General features: G+C 40.7%; 2 protein-coding genes across 5 annotated transcripts in view; one reads left to right on the top strand and one right to left on the bottom strand.

Annotated features, from left to right (window-relative positions):
• The window catches only part of PACRG (parkin coregulated), a 499,665-nt gene extending 490,218 nt beyond the window's left edge, over positions 1–9,447 (bottom strand). The window contains exons 1-2 of one of the 4 annotated variants that reach the window (XM_084625175.1): positions 9,318–9,447; positions 8,987–9,145 (exon numbers count right to left, since the gene is read on the bottom strand). In XM_084625175.1, the coding sequence (XP_084481301.1) occupies positions 8,987–9,133 (147 nt within the window). In that variant the 5' untranslated portion in view covers positions 9,134–9,145; positions 9,318–9,447. Of the gene's footprint in view, positions 1–8,986; positions 9,146–9,265 lie in introns of all 4 variants that reach the window. The other 3 variants (XM_084625176.1, XM_084625177.1, XM_084625174.1) reach the window with 3 other exon arrangements.
• A 209-nt stretch (positions 9,448–9,656) lies between these two features.
• Positions 9,657–20,854, top strand: part of PRKN (parkin RBR E3 ubiquitin protein ligase) — a 1,278,888-nt gene continuing 1,267,690 nt past the window's right edge. Inside the window, exon 1 of the mRNA XM_084622668.1 lies at positions 9,657–9,749. Within this exon, the coding sequence (XP_084478794.1) occupies positions 9,743–9,749 (7 nt within the window). The 5' untranslated portion in view covers positions 9,657–9,742. The remainder of the gene's footprint in view (positions 9,750–20,854) is intronic.

The following is a 20,854-nucleotide window of genomic DNA, read 5'->3' as shown; positions in this document are numbered from 1 at the left end:
TTGAAAGAACAACCATAATGTTTTGTTCAGAGTTACGAACATTTCAGAGTTACGAACAACCTTTATTCCTAAGGTGTTAGTAACTGCGGTTCTACTGCGGTAATACATTTTAAACACAGTGAACTAAAACTGAGAACTCTTGAACTTTTTACCAGACTAGCCAGGGGATTAAATGTTTCTATCTACTATTGGGGTGGTGGGAGACTTTTCACCAACAAGTTCCATGTTGCACCGGGGTAGTAGACCTTGTATCTTTCATGCCTAGGTAGGTACCCTAACCACAAGGCTATAGAGTCATTCTCACTCTTCTTGGCCCAATGACTATTTAAGTATTTATACAAAGTACAACAGTTTCAAAAGGAGATATTCAGAGAGCCCTACAAGAGACTATTCAATAGCTACATCCTAAGACTAGGGCAGTCTCCTGAGAGGTGAGAGATCCACATTCAAATACTTTCTCCCCATTGAGCAGAGGGTGGTATTGAACCAGGGGCTGGGTGGTATTGAATCACTAAGTTAAAATTATAAAGTGGATGCTACCATGATCTGCTCCTCCAGCATTTCTTGCATAAAATGGCTTAGATACATGACTCCAAGAGAGGGTTCATGGCCAAAGATCCCAAGCAGAGATAAGTACCAAACTCCCTGAGAAGGGTGAGCGTAGGACATACCCTCTTTTTCACATCTGCTGTTGTCTAGTTTAGATGGGAAGCAGCCTAGCCTGCTGGCTTTTGTGGTTCCTATACTTAGGTACATATTGCCTGGGCACCTAACTCAGGCTTTGTGGATTCCAGTAATTTTCACAAGGCCTCACATCTGAAAAACTCTTAGGCATCTATGTCCCAGTTTCAGGCACCACTGTGATCCACAATCTTTCTCCCACTCAGCTACCACTTAACCCTGTGGGTAGCTAATCTCAGGGCATGTCTACACTACAATCTTAAATTGACCTGTTAGGTTGATTTACAGCTGCCGCAGTACTTACTGATGTCCACACTACCCTCCTGTCGATGGTGCGCGTCCTCACCAGTAGCGCTTCCACTGACTGAAGAGGGACAAGGGTGGGGGGCTGAGAGCCCAGGCTATTAGCTCCATGCAGCTCCCCATTGGGAGCCCAACTGCCCCCAGAGGCTTCTTGCCTCCCTGCTCTGTGCTGGAAGGGGGAGGGTTGCTGGGGTGGGGGGGCAAGCTGCTCCCAGCTGGGAGTAGGGGGGGAAGCCACCTGGGGTCCAGTCAGTTGCCATTCTCCTGGTGGGGAGCTGGGACCCTGAGGGGCAGCAGGGCTCTGTGACAGGTTAGATTATAGAAACCCGCCTTGGGAACTGCCATGTGATGTGCTGAGACTACCTCTGAGCCCATTTTCCCTGGCAGCGTAGAACTTCAGTGCTCTGCTTGGTTTGAGCCAGACACGCTAGCCTGCTACAAACGCAGACCCAGGTCTGAACCACATCCCCCAAAAGCCGCAGGCTTAACTGAAAACAGCTTAAGAAGTGTTCCTGTCTTCAACACTCAGATACCCAACTCCCAATGAGGTCCAAACCCCAAATTAATCCGTTTTACCCTGTATAAAGCTTATACAGGGTAAACTCATAAATTGTTTGCCCTCTATAACACTGATAGAAAGATATGCACAGCTGTTGCCCCCTGCCCCTCCCCGCCCCCCGGTATTAATACATACTCTGGGTTAATCAATAAGTAAAAAAAGATTTTATTAAATACAAAAAGTAGGATTTAAGTGGTTCCAAGTAATAACAGACAGAACAAAGTGAATTACCAAGCAAAATAAAATAAAACATGCAAGTCTATGCCTAGTACAGTAAGAAAACTGAATACAGATAAAATCTCACCATCAGAGATGTTTCAATAAGCTTCTATCACAGACTGGACGCCTTCCTAATCTGGGCACAATTCTTTCCCCTGGTACAGCCCTTGTTCCAGCTCAGCTGGTAGGTAGGGGATTTTTCATGACTGCAGTCCCCTTTGTTCTGTTCCACCCCCTTATATATATTTTTGCACAAGGTTAAAATCCTTTGTCCCTCTCTGGGTTCCCACCCCTCCTTCTAAATGAAAAAACACCAGGTTAAAGATGAATTCCAGTTCAGGTAACATGATCACATGTCACTGTAAGACTTCATTACTCACTTGCCAGTGCACAGGTATACAGGAAGACTTACAAGTAAACAAAGCCATCTACAGTCAATTGTCCTGGTTAGTGGAAGCCATCAAGATTCCAAACCACCATTAATGGCCCACACTTTGCATAATTACACAGAACCTCAGAGTTATATTTTATACTTTTAGTTTCAGATACAAAAATAATATATACATACAAATAGGATGACCACACTCAGTAGATTATAAGCTTTGTAATAATACCTTACAAGAGATCTTTTGCATGAAGCATATTCCAGTTACATTATATTCACAGTCATTAGCATATTTTCATAAAATCATACAGAGTGCAATGTCACAGGCTCCCAGCAGGGAGTGGGGAGCCCGGGGAGCAGCCCAAGAAGGGAACCTGGGTGTCAGGATGCTTTGGAGCGGAGACCTGCCAGCTGCCAGCTGGGGAGCCAGGAGCTGGCTTTCTTGTCAATTTCATAGCTCCAAGACAGCCAACAACCTATGTTAGCAATGCTGTGTCATCCTAACTACACAACATAAACCCTTAGCTTCTCATGGAGTAGGGTACTTACCTCGGCGGGAGCAAGACTGCAGTGTAGACACTAACATAGTTAGGTTGACATAAGCTGCCTATGTCGATCTAACTCTGTAGAGTAGACCAAGCCTCACTCTGCATTTAAATTTTTGCTGTAAAAGTCCCTGAGGCATCTAGGTTTCTGCCTCTGGGCATGTTGACTGCTCCTCACTTTAGGTGACTGGACACCTATATAATGCCTACGCCCCAGCACAATTCTCAAACCAGCAGAAGATAGGCGGGGCTGATCTGGTTGGGATGCTAAGAGCTGGCTTACTGGATGAGGCCCCATTACAAAGCCCGCCAGAGGAAGCTATGGTGGTGGTGCCTCTCTTACAACTTACAGCTCTCTAGTTAGTACATTCATATAGCACACCCAGGTTCAATTACCCCTTCTGCTGTAGGGAGAGCAAGGATTTGCACAGAGGGTCCCCCACTTCTCAGAAGGGTGCTCTGGGGTTTGCAATATTTTGATGTGAGTTTCTCTCAATCTCTCCTCTTGAAGCTGTTCCACTTTGGACATCTCCTCCTCCTCAGTAACTCTTATTGGCTAGTTTAAATGGTTAAATGGTTCCCAACCTCACATGCTGGGTTTTGTGGGTCCCGTTATCACACACTGATCTCTCCCCATGCACTGTATAGGAGGCTGGGCACCTAACTCAGGCTTTGTGAATTCAATTGTTGTTCCCATGATTTTCTAAGCACCTAAAAGTTAGGTGTTGCAACACCTAGATCCCTTTGTATATCTGGACCTGATACTTTACAACTCCCTAATCTCCATTTTTGAGTCCTTCTCCCACAAAAATATCTTCAGTGGCTGCCTATACTGTTGTTTATAGCTTTCTCAAGCAACAGTAGTGTCAGTAAGAAACCACCATGATTCTTACCAGTTTCACTACTTTCTATAGTGTTCTAAATATCAGCTGTGAAACTGATCAGAATCTTATTAATTTAATTCTGCTGTTGATTATCAAAGCTAGGAGCCATTGCAGTGACAGTGGATTTACTTGTTTGCAGAGTAGGAAGACAGTACTGCATTTTTTCACATTCTGTTAACTTTCCAAATGTTATTGTCATAACCATAATAGAAACCATAACAGCTAGAATCCTAATTGTTTAAAAATAAATTCACTTAAAGAGTGAAAGTTTAGGTATCCATAATCACCAGCCAAAGCTTTCCATTTGTCATGAATTGAGTAAATTTTTTTCAAGCCCTGCTAAAACTTTTGAATTTCTAGACTAAATCAAGTATTCTTTTATATACTATTGCTTATACAAAGATATGCAAATATCTGTGTGAACTGAATGTATCTGGAGAGGAGGAAAGGTCTTAAAAAAATTAATCCTTAAACTCACTAAAGTGGTTATATAGTTTATTCTCCACATCTCTAGAATTAAAAAAGCTGTAAAATAAATCCTTTTCTTTTTTGTTTTGCATTCTTTCCACCAAGGTCAAATTCACCTTGCCTTTATTAATATAAAAAAGGTATCTTAAAAGTCTTTGCAGTAAACTGATATATTTCAGCATCTCCAGAATTTGGGGAAATTTTGTGGAAAGTAATGTGAATTATAAGTTATTAATGATCAATCTGATTAAGAAAGTGTTATATAATGGGTAAACAAATGTATGTTGAGGCACAGAAGATTTTAGATGATAAAGCTGCAGCATGAAGATCAAATTAGAAAGAAATGATCTGGTTTCCATAGCCCATATGTGTGCTGAAAGCCGAAAGAATGTCATTTCTTGGGGCTTGCCTGAGGTTTGTTGGTTTGAAAACAGGAGAGAGTTGTTATTTAAAACATTTCTGATACATTAGATGCAATCTACCCAAGATATGAAGTGTATGACAGAAAACAATACCAGAAAATAATATAACATTAATGGTAGGAAGTTTACAAGTTAATTTACCAACATTGGGAGAACAGCAAGAAGTAAGATTAGAAATTCCCTCCACTCTCTCCAGTGTATCAGTATTTTTCTGGTATCAAGAGTCCCGATCAACAAAGGGGCCTAAGCCCCAGACTGGGTGCCTAAGTCCCATTTTTTGTCTTCAGTGAGATTCATAAAATGTACATCAAACACTGTAGGCACTTAAACTCTCTCAGTACCTAACTTGTCATGGAAAAAGCTCCCTCTGTGCCTAAGTTTCTGCCTGTGAGTGTGACATTGCTGCTTTACGCTAGGTGTCCAGTTGCCTATCTCCCTCCTAGTTCCAGAACAATCCAAAAACTGGGGGAGGCTAGGTGGACGAACATCTGAGGCCACCTACCAGATGGGGTCTCATTCAAAATTTGCACAGAGGTCTACCACCTTTAGGAGAGTGCTCTAATCACTGAGCTCTGGGAAATTCTGATGTCAGGCTCCCTTAGTCTCTCCTCTTGAAGCTGTTCCACCATGGATAAATAACAAAAGAGTGATTGGAGCAGGGGGACTGGAACCTGAATCTCCCAACTCCCAGCTCACTCTCATTCAGTGACTATTTAAATATTTATCCACAGGGGGAAAGTCATAGGACCAAGGAGAGAGAAAGAATAACTCTGTAGCCTGGTGAGTAGGGCACTCAAGGAGGGGACCCCAGATCCAGTCCCCCTTCTCCAATCACTCTTTAATTATTTATCTACAGTGGAAAAGCTACAACAGGAGAAATTGAGGGACCTCCACATCAGAAGATCCCATAGCCCAGTGGTTTGAGCACATTCCAAAAAGAGAGAAGATTCCTGTTTAAATCCTTTCTCCCCTGTCAGCAGAGTGGGGACTTGAACATGGGGCTCTATATCCCAGGTGAGTGCTCTAACCCCTAGACTAAAAGTTATACAGTGAGCACCACCTCCTCTGGCTGTTTTGTGTGGAGCAAGGCAGACACCTCACTCATTCCTGTGAAAAATAGCTTCGACACCTAAGCCTCCTGACTCCAGGAGATGGGCTTCCATCCCTAGCAGGCTAGCTTTTGTGGATCACATTCTTAGGTACCTATCTCTCCCCATTCACTGCATAGGGATCCTACACACCAACCTTAGGCTTTGTGGATCACAGTGTTCGTTGTTCCTGTAATTTTCTGAGCACGTAAAAATTAGGTGCTGAAATGTTCAGCATTGCAATGACTAACTCCTTTTGTGGACCTGACCCAAGGCACTCAGAACTTTATATAATATTCCAGCAGAGGTATATAGAGAGCAAATTGTCTCATGAACTCATGCCTGTGCATTTGCAGCCAATAACTGCCCAACAATTTGAAGGATGGAAATGCCACTAAACTTATTCACAGGACTCAAGAAGAGAAAATAGGATTCACAAAAGATCTATGGCTTGTCTAAATCAAAGGATGGAAACTGTCTAATGTTCATCTTATGGAGAATGTGGGATGAATGTGATTGCAGCTAAAAATACCAGTCAAAGTAATAGACTGATTTTAATGAAAATCGTGCACAAAATTGGGGGAACAAATTTGAAACGAGCATCAAAGACCAGCTTGTCTGGGTGAAAATGTAAAAATGAGGTTTTGGACATGAGGGCCCGTAGCTCGCTAGCACATACTGTAGATGTGAGAATTATTAGAAAAACATAATTATGATCTATAATCTACAAGTGGTTCCCAAACTTGTTCAGCCGCTTGTGCAGGGAAAGCCCCTGCCAGGCCGGGCCGGTTTGTTTACCTGCCACGTCCGCAGGTTCGGCCGATCGCGGCTCCCAGTGGCTGCGGTTCGCTGCTCCAGGCCAATGGGGGCTGCTGGAAACGGCAGTCAGCACAACCCTCGGCCCACGCTGCTTCCCGCAGCCCCCATTGGCCTGGAGCAGCGAACCGCAGCCACTAGGAGCAATGATCAGCTGAACCTGCGGATGTGTCAGGTAAACAAATCGGCCCGGCCCGCCAGGGGCTTTAAGTTTGGGAACCACTGATCTAGGAAATACACACTGATAGGTTCTAAATGGAGGACTCATGAATCCCAAAATTAGAGATAAATGTTCTATGCCATTTGAAAGTTAGGATTCCAATCTTTCAGATGTGGTAGAGCATAGATTCTAGTTATGAGCTCTTCAGAGTGGTGATTATACAGTTCTTTGTGTTTCTACAGAGCCCAAATCCTGACTGGAGACTTTGTGAATTAAAAGCAATAATAATAATAATTAAAGAACAGTTCTCTATACACTGATCACTAAAATCAGATTAGAATACAAGTTTGTTGACGGTTCATATGAACATAAGAACGACTATACTGGATCAGACCAAAGGTCCATCTTGTCCAGTATCCTGTCTTCCAACAGTGGCCAATGCCAGGTTCCCCAGAGGGAATGAACAGAACAGGCAATCATCAAGTGATCCATCCTGTCGCCCATTCCCAGCTTCTGACGCCATCCCTGCCCATCCTGGCTAATAGCCATTGATGGACCTATCCTCCATGAATTTATCTAGTTCTTTTTTTAACCCTGTTATAGTCTTGGCATTCACAACATACTCTGGCAAGGGGTTTCACGAGTTGACTGTGCATTGTCTGAAAAAATACTTCCTTTTGTTTGTTTTAAACCTGCTGCCTATTAATTTCATTTGGTGAGCCCTAGTTTTTGTGTTATGAGAAGGAGTAAATAACACTTTCTTATTTACTTTCGCCATACCAGTCATGATTTTATAGACCTCAATCATATCCCTCCTTAGTCGTCTCTTTTCCAAGTTGAAAAGTCCCAGCCTTATTAATTTCTCCACATATGGCAGCTGTTCCATACCCCTAATCATTTTTGTTCATATCCTTGTTTTATGTTATAGCCCTGTTTTTTACACTTCATGTTTTGTGTTTTTAAGGCCTAATTCAGGCAAAGATTTATGCATGTGTTTAACTTTATGCACTATGAATAATCTTATTGAAGTTAATTTGATTAAGCACATGCATAAAGTTAAGCACCCGGGTATGACATTTATTATTTAATAGGCTAACATTAAATAATAAAAGTGTTTTTATTATTACATGATAATAGGTCAATGCTGGGAGGGGCTTTGCTCTTAATTATTGTTATTTGTTAGTTCAACTGAGACCTCTAGAAGGGGAAAATGTTATTTCTCAAATATATTCTACAGAGTACAATGCTTCTCATTATATTTAAGGTAGACTTGTTTGTTTGTTTTTCTTCTAAATTTTGATATATATAATGAATTCCAGAGGCTGGGTGAGATCAGTTTCTAGAGGTTTTTTTCATGCATTTTGTAGTTATTATTGGGAATGTATATGCAATTAAAAAGAAAGAGAAAGAAAGACTGTTGCCAACACCTTGAATTGTACCCAAAAGCAAACAAAAAAACAATCCAGAGCTTTGAGCACAGATGTTATGTGCTCATAACGGCACATCCCACTTAGAAATTGAGCAGCATTACCAGAAGCTTTGAGGTTTATTTATTCAATTTAATGGAAGCAATCAGTTATAACAATTACTGTAGGAAAGGTTCGCTACAAACACAGGGTGTGATATTGTAATCTTTACTCATGGCAGAAGTCCCACACATTTTAATAGAATTACTTCTGTAAAGACTGTTAGTGAAAGTAAAGGTTGATGGATCAACCCCTATTTGTCATCCTCATGCTAAAGGGCTAGTCACTAGAAAATGAATGTTTATTTTCAAGGTAATATTTTCTAATACTGTGTGAAAGGTTTTTGATGATTATTTTTGGAAGTTCTTTTAAAAATGCTGTATTTTTTTGTTTTCAGAGTTATGTAATGATGTTCAGCTGTTTTCTCCTACTTCTTTGTATAGGTTTTCCTTTAACTAAAATACAATCTTATAATAATAATTAATAGTAATATGTTGCATTTCTACAGCATCTTTCAGTTGAGGATTTAAGGACTGTCTCCTCTGAAAGAAAAAACTTTCACCATATGATGTGACATTTATGTCATAATTTCACTAGTGACACAAGGTGAGGACTTTTTGACACAGTGTCATGGCATGACATGATAACATTTTAATGCAGTACAACATAATTATGTTTGGACATAACTCCATGATAGGTTGGAATTTGATTCAATATGATTTGATTATGGAAAACAATATAACAACACACACAGCAACACAAAATTGGCACATTTTAACCTGAGGTATCACAATATGCTGAGAGACCACCCATTACCTCGAGATGACATTTCCTCAAGGCCTCAAAGCTATTTCCATGACCAATTAATCCCAGTTAAAATCATGCCAACCCTACATACTTTCTGGCAGGCACCGCTCCCGCCCTCCAACATGCTTCATGGGCACATGAGACTAAACAAATTAAAAGCCTCTTTAGTGGCAGCAAACATACCACAGTGTTTCTCATCATGGCTTTAACAGTGAATCCATCGGTGACCTGCTGCTTGGTTCTCCTCAGCTGCCCCAGTGGCTGCTGTTGTTGTGGAGGTCTCTCTCCAGTGGGTTTCGGGGGGCTCGAACCATCTTTCTCTGCCACCATCTCACCAGGCACCTTTGTGGGGGACAGGAAATAAATATATAGGCGAAAATAATATATTGGGAAAAAAACAAATCCTCCCCACTGTCCTGCTGCCCTTCCTCACCCCCCCCCGCCGCTGCTGCCCTTCCTCACCTCCTGCCTCCCTTCCTCTTCCTCACTCCCTGCTCTGGCTGCCCTTCCTCACCCCCTGCTGTTGCCTATGGAGGCTCCCGTGTGGGGTCTGGCTGGGGGGGCGGGACACTGCCTCACTTTGTCGCTAACACCAACACGCTTCCAGGGACGCCTCTCGGTTGCTAGGCAACGTGTCAACAACCTGCCCGGCTTCTGTTTGCGGTCACGTGACAAAGGGGGGGGAAATTGCGCCGATCACGTGGAACAGCTCGGGCTAGAGCAGGAAAGCGCGCACGCACGAAAGAACTACACTACCCAGAGTACTAAGCGATCGGCAGGCTGGCTCCAAGTGTGCGCATGCGCACTATGACAGCAATCCTGCCGACTCGCCCTGCAGTTGCGTATTCAGTCAGAGTGCTGCAGGCGAGAATTTGAGCTGCGAGGGCGAACGGGAACGGGTGTGTGCGCGCGCTCCCTCCCCTCCCCCCCACCGTGGCCATGATAGGTGAGTGAGTGAGACCCGGATGCAGCGGCCCCCTCCCCTTTTCCGGCCTCCCCCCCCTCCCAGGCTCTGGGCCCTGCTCTGCCGGCGCAGGAGTGAGCAGCCTGTCGTGTCTCCCCAGCCTGGTCCCCCGGGTCCGCTCCCACCGCGCACACGCTGTGGTTCGTGGCCGCCGGCTCCACCCCGCCGCCCGCTTTCAGGCCTGGCCTCGCTGGCCGTCCGCCACAAGCTTGTTCGTCAGCAGTGGTGTGGTTCTTCTTCGCCCCCGCCAAAGGGCCGCCCCGCCACCAGGCCGGTCCCGAGAACACCGAGTGTGACCTTCTGCCCAGCCATCGACATAGAAAATACCGTGCGCTCCCCCAGCACAGCGTTCCCGCACTGTGCACACAGCCACCCCTCTCCAGAGCATACCCACATAAGATACCCACTTCGTGTGCCCACCCTCATTGTATGCCCGCCCCCCAGCAGTACACATCCCCTGGCTCCACACAACACGTCCATACCGTATGCACATCCCAACATAATACAACCAGCCCGTGTGCACGCTCCCACACCATACACCCACAGTACACACATACTGTATGTACCCAGAGTACATACACCTCTCCCCCCTCCCGCCCATGTAGTATGTGCACACACCCACACACAGTACATATTGGTGAATTGAGATCTTGCAAGTCTGGATTCCTTATTTCGCCAGCACCATCAATGTGGATGATGCTTTACAGGCAAATGATATAGTACAAGGGACTGGACTCTGCACTCCTCCTTTGCAGAGTTAGCTACACAGAAGAGAATGGTAGGTTTTTTACACCCACTTTGCACTGGCATTGGTTACCCCAAAAGAGTGAGACATTAAAAACTACAAAAAGAAAAGGAGGACTTGTGGCACCTTAGAGACTAACAAATTTATTTGAGCATACGCTTTCGTGAGCTACAGCATCCATGAAGTGAGCTGTCGCTCACAAAAGCGTATGCTCAAATAAATTTGTTAGTCTCTAAGGTGCCACAAGTCCCCCTTTTCTTTTTGCGGATATAGACTAACACGGCTGCTACTCTGAAACCTGACATTAAAACCTGATTGTTTTCCTTTTTTTCCCTCCAGAAAACACTTGCCTATTTCAATGAAGTGTATCCCTTGTGTCCATTCACCCTGTGGTCTGCATATAAATCTTGTTGTATGCAGTAGGTCCCAGGATATTAGAGAGACAATGTGAGTGAAGTAATATCTTCTATTGGAGCTTTGTGTAAGCTCAGAAGCTTGTTTATCTCACCAACAGAAGTTGGTCTAATAAAAGATATTACCTCACCCATCTTGTCTCTATAAATCTTGATGGCAGCTGTGAATAAGTCATGGTTCATCTTGATCTTTCTTCACTGCCTTCATGCTGGTTGTGAGTTGCTGTCTTGTGCAGTCCTGCTGTGCCATTATCCCTTCAGGCAGCAGGCGTGGAGTGGAGCAATCAACCCGCATTCTGGCCTCACAGACAGTGGTGGGGGTCAGGAGAGCACCGGGTAAGATGACCAGGGTAGTCCCAAAGTTGGCAACATGTAGTCCTCTGATAATATTACAACACATGACTTTGTCCAACTAGCCAAAATTTCCCTGTAGTATTTGGGAAGAAGAGGCAATTAATCCCCAATATCCCGGTTCCCTCATTGTGGGTCCCACAAATCACAAGAGCCACCATGTGATCCCCTCAAAAACTGTAAAATTTCCTTTTTACATGCTCCCTCTCTTTCACTTTCATTTTTGTTATTTGGTTAATTATAGATAAAACAAGAAGAGCATAGAATTGAGGTGTTAGATAAAGTTATTTATGCTTAAAGGAATTCTTCCCATCCCCCTGATTTTAAACACCTGTTTTTCCCTGTCTCTCCTATTGGGTGTTTGTCTCCTATTTGAGATCTAATCAAGATTAAATGTATGCAATTTTATGGTTGATGTATAGATGAGACATTCATCCTCTAAAAGTTTTGTCACTGAATTTCTTTGGAAATTGTTGCATAATCTCCATTATTTTTACAGTTAGAAATTCTCTTTCCTTTCTCATTAATGTATGGCTTTCCAAAATGTTAGTGCACTGTTATTCTCTTTAAACCGTTTAAAGGCAAAAGAAAGTTAAGTGTAATTTTGCAACTCTGTGATTTTTTTTTATTCTGTGTGAATATTATATGCAACATCTACTGCAGTCGGTGCCTAGTTGCGTATATCTGTTTATTTTTTTCTCTAATGCAGTAGAAAGCATTTATGAGACAGCTTGATTTAATGAAAAAAGTGTTTTCATATCCAAATATTTATATATCTTGATGAATTCTACAGAGGTCAGATCACATTATGTGCTTACAGAACTGCAACTCTTGTTCTTTTTAAAAATTCCTCTAATTTCTTTATCAAGTTATTATAATATAGTTTAAAAAGGCATATGTGACTTAAAATTTTGAAGGTAAGAAAGGCTTGAATGTCATTTGCTTCTTATTGTGTGGCAAGTAGACCTTGCTTGAAGACCATGTCGAAAGACCATAAACTGAGCCGTAGCCTTCCTGTTAGGAATAAATCTGCACAAGTCTTTGATTTTGTTTGCATATGACCTAATGCAAATTACAGTACCTTGTTGACCTGAGTTTGTAGGAAATGACCTACTAAGACAAAAACTCTTTTGATCAACTTTAAAAGGATCATTTATAAACTGATCAATAAAGTCTCAAAGCAGTTGACAGATGCTAAGTATATACGTGTGTATTTTAAATATATAATGTTTTTTCAAGCCTGACAAAAATACAGGAATCATATATTCTTACAGTACAGTGTTCTTGTGGATGATTTAGTTAGGAATGGTAATGACTACAGATCCAGCAATTTGATCTGTGTGGTTGGTCCGTGCACTCGTACAGAGAGCCCCACTGACTTCAGTGAAAATTTGTGTGGGCATAAGGGTGTGGCCCACCTGGATCAGATTGCAAGTCCATGGGACCATGCACAGTATATAAAGTTAAGCATGTGTGTAAGTGCTGGCAGCAATGAGGCTATATTTGTCTTTTCACTGTAGCAAATAGTGAATGCATAAAAAATTTAAAAATATATTTTGATTAGTGGAAAATTATTGGTACTACAATATATTAATTACTTAGAGCCTTGAGTGATTTATGGGATGGCAGCAAATTTTTATTTGAGACAAAAAGTAGAAAAAAAACAAAATCCAAAAGATTAGATGTATATAAAACACTGCCATTCTGTATCACATCCAAGGTCCATCTACTTCAGTATCCTGTTTCTGACAGTAGCCTCTAGATGCTTCAACGGGAGGGTAAGAACCCTACAGTAGGGAGATGAGGGTAATCTGCTTGCAAAGGTCTCATTCTGGTTTCTAATAGTTAAGATTGGTTTAAAACCTGAAACATAAAGTTGACTGTCCCTTCCAAAATCTGTTGTAATTAATTATGATAACTGGATATTCCTGATATTCATATAAATATCAGGTTTCAGACTAACAGCCGTGTTAGTCTGTATTCGCAAAAAGAAAAGGAGTACTTGTGGCACCTTAGAGACTAAGTGAGCTGTAGCTCACGAAAGCTTATGCTCAAATAAATTGGTTAGTCTCTAAGGTGCCACAAGTACTCCTTTTCTTTTTGCATATAAATATCCAGTCTCTTTTAGAATCTTATAAAGTTCTAGGCCTCAATGACTTATTTATTTCCTTTTATCAATTTTTAATTTCCCACCGTTTAGCTTAATTGAATGTTCCCTTGTTTGTGTGTTATGAGACAGGGAGAACAGAAGTATACCATTTGTTATTTTATCATGTACTTCTTATGGTCTGCTTTCTATAATAAACAATCCTAAACTTTTCAATCTCTTCATATGAGAGATTTTCCAGACCCTTGATTATTCTCAGTGCTCTCCCCTATAGTTTTGCAATATCCTTTGAGATGGGTTGGTAGTGCATGCAGTATTCCAGATAAGGCTGTGCCACTGAGTGAAGTAAAAGCATTATAATGTTCTTTGTATTATTCACCATCTCATTCCATATGCATCCTAAGACTTCTTAGCTTTTTTGGCTGTAGCTGGACAATGTGGATGGGTTTTCATTGGACTATCTACAGTGACACTGCAGTCCCATTCTTCAGCTGATACAGTTAATTTAGAACCTGTAAGGTGTATGAGTAAGGTAGTTAATTAAAAATCCTATAATGTGTATTAGGTAACTTTTCAGAAATAACAACAGCAGTTTGGTTGGAAGTGGGTTACCATGTAGTCCAAGACTTCAATGCTGACATTGAATCTGAATTGTATTAAAAAGCATAACTTTATATGTAAAAAGAAAAGGAGTACTTCTGGCACCTTAGAGACTAACCAATGTATTTGAAATAAATTGGTTAGTCTCGAAGATGCCACAAGTACTCCTTTTTTTTTTGCGAATACAGACTAACACGGCTGTTACTCTGTAACTTTATATGTGTTCATTATTTCAGTAGAGAGGTTACACTCCTAAGCCTTCAAAATATGGAAATATATTGATATTTATTTGTGTGACATCTTTATTTGGAACATCATACCAACAAATTAGTTATGTAAGTGTCAATAGACTTCTGATAGACTATCTATGGAGAAACTGATAGACTAACAGGGTTTTGTCCTACAAGCTTTACTGTTATGGATCTTCATTGAAGTCACGAGTGTTTCCTGAATTCTAGTTCTTAGATACATCTTTGAAAGTATTCAGCAAGGTAAATACCAAAGACAATATTTGTTGCCTAAACTCTTGAAGGAACTGTGTGTCTCCTGAGGTTTTCCCCTTTTAAGTGAAGTTGCAATACTCTGACTCCAGAATTGCCCATTTCATTTATTAATAGTTTTTAAAACTTTGTAGCCTATTTATATATAATTTCAGTTTGTTAATTGGCTATGCAGTTAATGATTTCAGGGAACTATTTAAAAGGGAAAAGAATTTAAGCATTTACAGATATTTAGAGAATGGGTCATTTGATTTGGTATTTCCCATTTAATCAAAAGAATATGTATGTACAGGCATTGATGAGTGCAAGACAGGACTATTCTCATGAATTACTGACTGTGGATGAGGGCAAAGTTTGTTTTCCTCTTTTCATATTTGCAAAAGACAACAAGCACCTGAACTGAGTTTCAATTCAAAATTTTGTACTTCAGGGATCAGTATTTTATTTGGTTGTCATTGGTCCAGAGCTAGCACTTAGAACTGCACATGAAAGCATTTGTATTGGCTTTCCCAATTCCCAAAATGCTTCTCTACCTTGTATGTCATAAGGCATGAGTTTTCAGGTCAGACCATAGTTCAAAAGTCAGGTCATTCTTATTACCCGTTCCCTTTCCACCCTTCACCCTCCCGCAAGCTGTATCTGTTCTACATATAATTTGCAAATCCAAGTTTTCTGTGTGGCTTGTTAGTATGTTGCATGTCAAATGTTTAAAAGTAGCAGTGTGAGTAATTACTATCTTAGTTTTATAAAGAGTTTTGAACCCTACTATTTTAATGTAGATGTTAAAAAGAAAAACACCTATTTCCTTCCTATTAAACCAACAAGCAACTCTAAATGCCTACGGCACACTTGTTCTAATGTATTTCTTAGGGAATCACAGGAAAGCACAATGTTAGAGAAATACTACCTTAGAATACTGCATAACCAGAAATCTGTAGTCCACATGTGTTAATCCTGCTGTGGAGGGAAGACTTATCAGATCCATTTTCAGAAAATGATAATTGTAAGTAATAAATGTATAATGTAATTACATATTTTAAGTTGCACTGTTTATCTCTCAGTATATCCAGTCTATTTCGAGTACTGTTTGCCAGGCACTTTTCAAAATCACCCAGTTAACTTTTGGAAAGTAATCCATTGGAAACAAACTTACTGGATTCTGGAAGGAGTTAGATACTGTATCATAAATCTACTGTATTTGGCTTACTTAATAAAGGGAATCATGGTACTCTTTCCATCAGTTAAAAGGTTCTAAAAGAAGGCTTAGTTTGTCAAAAGTATGTGTATATAATAAAGAGAATAACAAAACCAGACCTCATTTCTATTCAGTTATAATTTTCAATGTAATAATATTTTTGTATATAGAACCAGATTCTCAGCTAATATAGATTGCCATAGAGCTATTGAAGTCAATGGAGCCACACAGGTTTACACCAGTTGTGGATCTGGCCCTTCTACAGCAGTGTAGCCTAGTGAATGCAGTGCTGGACTGGGACCCAGCTCCGTCACTGGCCTTCTGGATGACCTTGGGCAAGTTACTTTCCTGCTTTATGCCTCAGTTTCCCTATCTGTAAAATGGGCATGATGATACTGACTTCCTTGGTAAAGCGCTTTGAGATCTACTAATGAAAGACATTTATTATTATAGTTATTACTATTAGTATCAGTCATCCAGCAATCTCGAGGCATTTTATAAACATCAACTAAAACTAGCAACACCCATCAAATCTACTCCAACTGTAATTTGTGAACAAGAGTCTGATGTTCAACCACTTAAGAATTGTAGAAAAGCACAGCTAATTTGGTATGGAAATTGTCTTTGTTTCCCACCTAAATGTCATTATTATTCAGGTCTGTCAAAAAATGGGAAAACCAAATCAAGACTGAAATAATCATCTTGTTTTGAAAAGTTTGTAAAGGCTACTGAAGAACTGGAAACAGTTAGTAGAGTAGAATGTGTGAAGAAGTTTGTATGCCCAATAATAGATCCATATGAACCTGTTGCTTTAGTAAATGTCTCTCCCTTTTGGAACCTTGCTCAAAGGAACACATGGACTTGGCTGCACTGAGGAAAAGGGTAGAAAAGACCATCTAACAGCATCAGTCACAAGACAGATGGATTCATGTGTACACTGATGGTTCGGCAGACAAATCTTTTAAGAATGGTGGTTGTAGTATCTTCATCCAGTGGTGTAATGGAGAGAGTACAAGAAAGCACACTAGTTCAGGATATGTATGACCTATACAGCCAAACTGAAAGCTATTCTTACCTAGCTGCAAGATATAAACAGAACAGAAATAGAGGTGGATGTTGTGACGTTTATTGACTTGCAGGCGGTGATCCTCAATTCCTTTTGAAGACACCAGAATGCTAACAGTGGTGTGGTTCATAAGAAGGCTCTGAGGATCAGAAAGTGAGGCAATCAATTGACTTTTCAATGGACTCCATCACACGTTGGGATATAAGGGAGTGAGGTAGCTGATGACCTGGCCAAACCTGGAAGATTGGAAACAGGTTGAAATGACAGTCATTAAGGATATTGATGTTCTATCAAGGGAAATATTAACTGAAATAAAAGGTTAGAAGATGAAAGATCCTCTTATTGATCTCAAAGCATCTCAGAAAATAACATTCACTATTGTAAGAATGCGTATGGGACACAATGTAGGAATGAAAATCAATAGAGATGGTACTAAGATATATCCACTCTGCAAGATATGTCGGGAGCAGACTTTTAACATCAGCCCATGCTTCTGAATGTGATATGGTAAGGAAAGTGAGGCTTTTCATGTTGGACACCTTGGGTCAAGGCCTTATAAAGGACCCTGTGCATTCCTGAACTTCATGGCCTAATACGTTTATTGTTGGACAATACAACAACAGCAACACTCATATTAAGTAGATGAACATAAATAATGTCTTGCCCAAGGTCATACAGAGAAAATCAATGATAAGAGCATGTATAGAACCCCAGAATTTTAGAGCCTCGTCCTCTTCACAAGACTGTACTGCCTTCACCTCAATTTACAGTACACTCTTCATTCAGTGTACTAAAAAAATTGGTCAGTAACTTAATTGTTAAAAGTAAGTGAATGAGGAGAGGTTTAGAAATATAATCCAATGGAGAAAAGTTTTGGGAAAAGTAGTTTAGAAGAGCAGAAGTGTTCATGAATTAAATAAATAAGATTCATATTAGTCTTTTAGCTAAGATAAAGTTTGGTGTCAGTTTAATATCTGATGTGCCTTCCATAATGGAGACTATACTTGCAGTGAAATCGGTGATCTAATATAGTATGCCTTCAGCTTCTGACTTATCTTCAAGGAAAGTGAATCCTGACATATTTTCACCAGTGTGGTCTTCATCGTGAATAAACACAGTAAGCTTAAATCTAGTTTTACATGCATGGACATTCACCGCAATGGATCTTGAACAATCTGATGCTGCACATAGCTATTCATGAATATTAGAAGATTTTCAAAGTACACCAACATTATAGTGTCATTCTGTACACACATTTATTTATAAGGGGATGGAAACAAGCAAAAAACTTTGCATTCAGGCTATCAACTTTTCAAGTTTTAGCTTGATATAATTTAAATGACTGGGATATTAAAGCATGAAAATTGGGCTTTATAATGGAAATGCAAATGCTACGTACTAATTATTATTGATGATAGTAAGGAATGTTTGCATTTCCATTGTAAAGCCCAAGTTTCACTAGATAAATAATTTAGAGGAGAAGTTATACCTTTCACTTATCATAACTGTACCATGCATGAGTTAATATTTAAGGTGATCTGAAGTCTGCAGGAAAATAGTGTTTAATGATTTTTTGCAAAGAAGTTCTATCTAATGGTTCCTGGTGACTACGGAAGTTAGGTGCCAAACTTGCTTCGGTGCTCTTGAAAATCCCAGTAGGCACATGTGTACATGTTTAGGCACGTAAATACCTTAGAAATCTGTCCCTGCATGGCTGTTTTATTAGATAAGTTTAAATGGCTTAATAGTAAAAGTTTTGGCCTCAGAATCCTAATGTTCAAGGCCTGCGTTTTTAAAGGGTGGTTTTTTTAAGCAGCTCTTAAAGTTCCCAGTATCTTAGCATACTGTAAAACCATATACTTGTTAAAGTATCCTTAAGAGAGTCTCAGGGTAGTACTGTACATATTATATGTCATGATACGTAAAGCCCTTTCTGGCTCCAAAGTTTCAACTGACACACAAAAAAGTTCTTACTTCATAATGTTCCATGTTCATGAAGGGAGAATTTATGCGGAATATTTACTATAATATGTTAGCTTTTTTATCCCTTGATCAATGTAAATAGTTTCTTACCTGCTGTTTCTTTAGCCTGTAATTGTGGCCCACTGCTTATTCAGCGTTTTAATTTGCATCTAATGAGGACATATTTAAGGGGTTTTTATTGTTTTGTTTTGTTCAAATCTGAGCAATTTCTCTGTTTGTTGACAAGCTTTCTGACATCAAACATTAAAGACTTGGTTATATCTCTTTCCCAATTGATTCATGTTTGACTTTAATAGACTCAATTCCTATATTCTAATATACTGTAGTATTGCATCCTTGATCAATGAAAACATATAATATTATTAATAATGTCAACAGGATACTTTGTATTATCCTCTGCAATATTCCTATTTCCTATTATTTTGGCCATAAATTCAAATTTTGGGTAAAAAGAAAAGGAGTACTTGTGGCACCTTAGAGACTAACCGATTTATTTGAGCATAAGCTTTCGTGAGCTACAGCTCACTTCATCGGATGCATACTGTGGAAACTGCAGAAGACATTATATACACAGAGACCATGGAACAATACCTCCTCCCACCCCACTCTCCTGCTGGTAATAGCTTATCTAAAGTGATCACTCTCCTTACAATGTGTATGATAATCAAGTTGGGCCATTTCCAGCACAAATCCAGGTTTTCTCACCCTCCGCTCCCCCACGCACAAACTCACTCTCCTGCTGGTAATATCCCATCCAAAGTGACCACTCTCCTTACAATGTGTATGAAAATCAAGGTGGGCCATTTCCAGCACAAATCCAGGTTTTCTCACCCCCCACCTCCATACAGACACAAACTCACTCTCCTGCTGGTAATAGTTCATCCAAAGTGACCACTCTCCCTACAATGTGCATGATAATCAAGGTGGGCCATTTCCAGCACAAATCCAGGTTTTCTCACCCCCCACCTCCATACAGACACAAACTCACGCTCCTGCTGGTAATAGTTCATCCAAAGTGACCACTCTCCCTACAATGTGTATGATAATCAAGGTGGGCCATTTCCAGCATAAATCCAAGTTTAACCAGAATGTCTGGGGGGTGAGCGGGGTTAGGAAAAAACAAGGGGAAATAGGCTACCTTGCATAATGACTTAGCCACTCCCTGTCTCTATTTAAGCCTAAATTAATAGTATCCAATTTGCAAATGAATTCCAATTCAGCAGTTTCTCGCTGGAGTCTGGATTTGAAGTTTTTTTGTTTTAAGATAGCGACCTTCATGTCTGTAATTGCGTGACCAGAGAGATTGAAGTGTTCTCCGACTGGTTTCTGAATGTTATAATTCTTGACATCTGATTTGTGTCCATTTATTCTTTTATGTAGAGACTGTCCAGTTTGACCAATGTACATGGCAGAGGGGCATAGCTGGCACATGATGGCATATATCACATTGGTGGATGTGCCGGTGAATGAGCCTCTGATAGTGTGGCTGATGTTATTAGGCCCTGTGATGGTGTCCCCTGAATAGATATGTGGGCACAGTTGGCAATGGGCTTTGTTGCAAGGATAGGTTCCTGGGTTAGTGGTTCTGTTGTGTGGTATGTGGTTGTTGGTGAGTATTTGCTTCAGGTTGGGGGGCTGTCTGTAGGCAAGGACTGGCCTGTCTCCCAAGATTTGTGAGAGTGTTGGGTCATCCTTCAGGATAGGTTGTAGATCCTTAATAATGCGTTGGAGGGGTTTTAGTTGGGGGCTGAAGGTGTCGGCTAGTGGCGTTCTGTTATTTTCTTTGTTAGGCCTGTCTTGTAGTAGGTGACTTCTGGGAACTCTTCTGGCTCTATCAATCTGTTTCTTCACTTCTGCAGGTGGGTATTGTAGTTGTAAGAATGCTTGATAGAGATCTTGTAGGTGTTTGTCTGTGTCTGAGGGGTTGGAGCAAATGCAGTTGTATCGCAGAACTTGGCTGTAGACGATGGATCGTGTGGTGTGGTGAGGGTGAAAGCTGGAGGCATGTAGGTAGGAATAGCGGTCAGTAGGTTTCCGGTATAGGGTGGTGTTTATGTGACCATCGTTTATTAGCACCGTAGTGTCCAGGAAGTGGATCTCTTGTGTGGACTGGACCAGGCTGAGGTT

The sequence above is a fragment of the Lepidochelys olivacea genome (assembly GCF_965140295.1).
Source record: "Lepidochelys olivacea isolate rLepOli2 genome assembly, chromosome: 3".
Lineage (NCBI taxonomy): Eukaryota > Metazoa > Chordata > Testudines > Cheloniidae > Lepidochelys > Lepidochelys olivacea.
The sequence above is the reverse complement of the archived record's forward strand: the minus strand, read 5'-3'. Positions and strand labels throughout refer to the sequence as shown.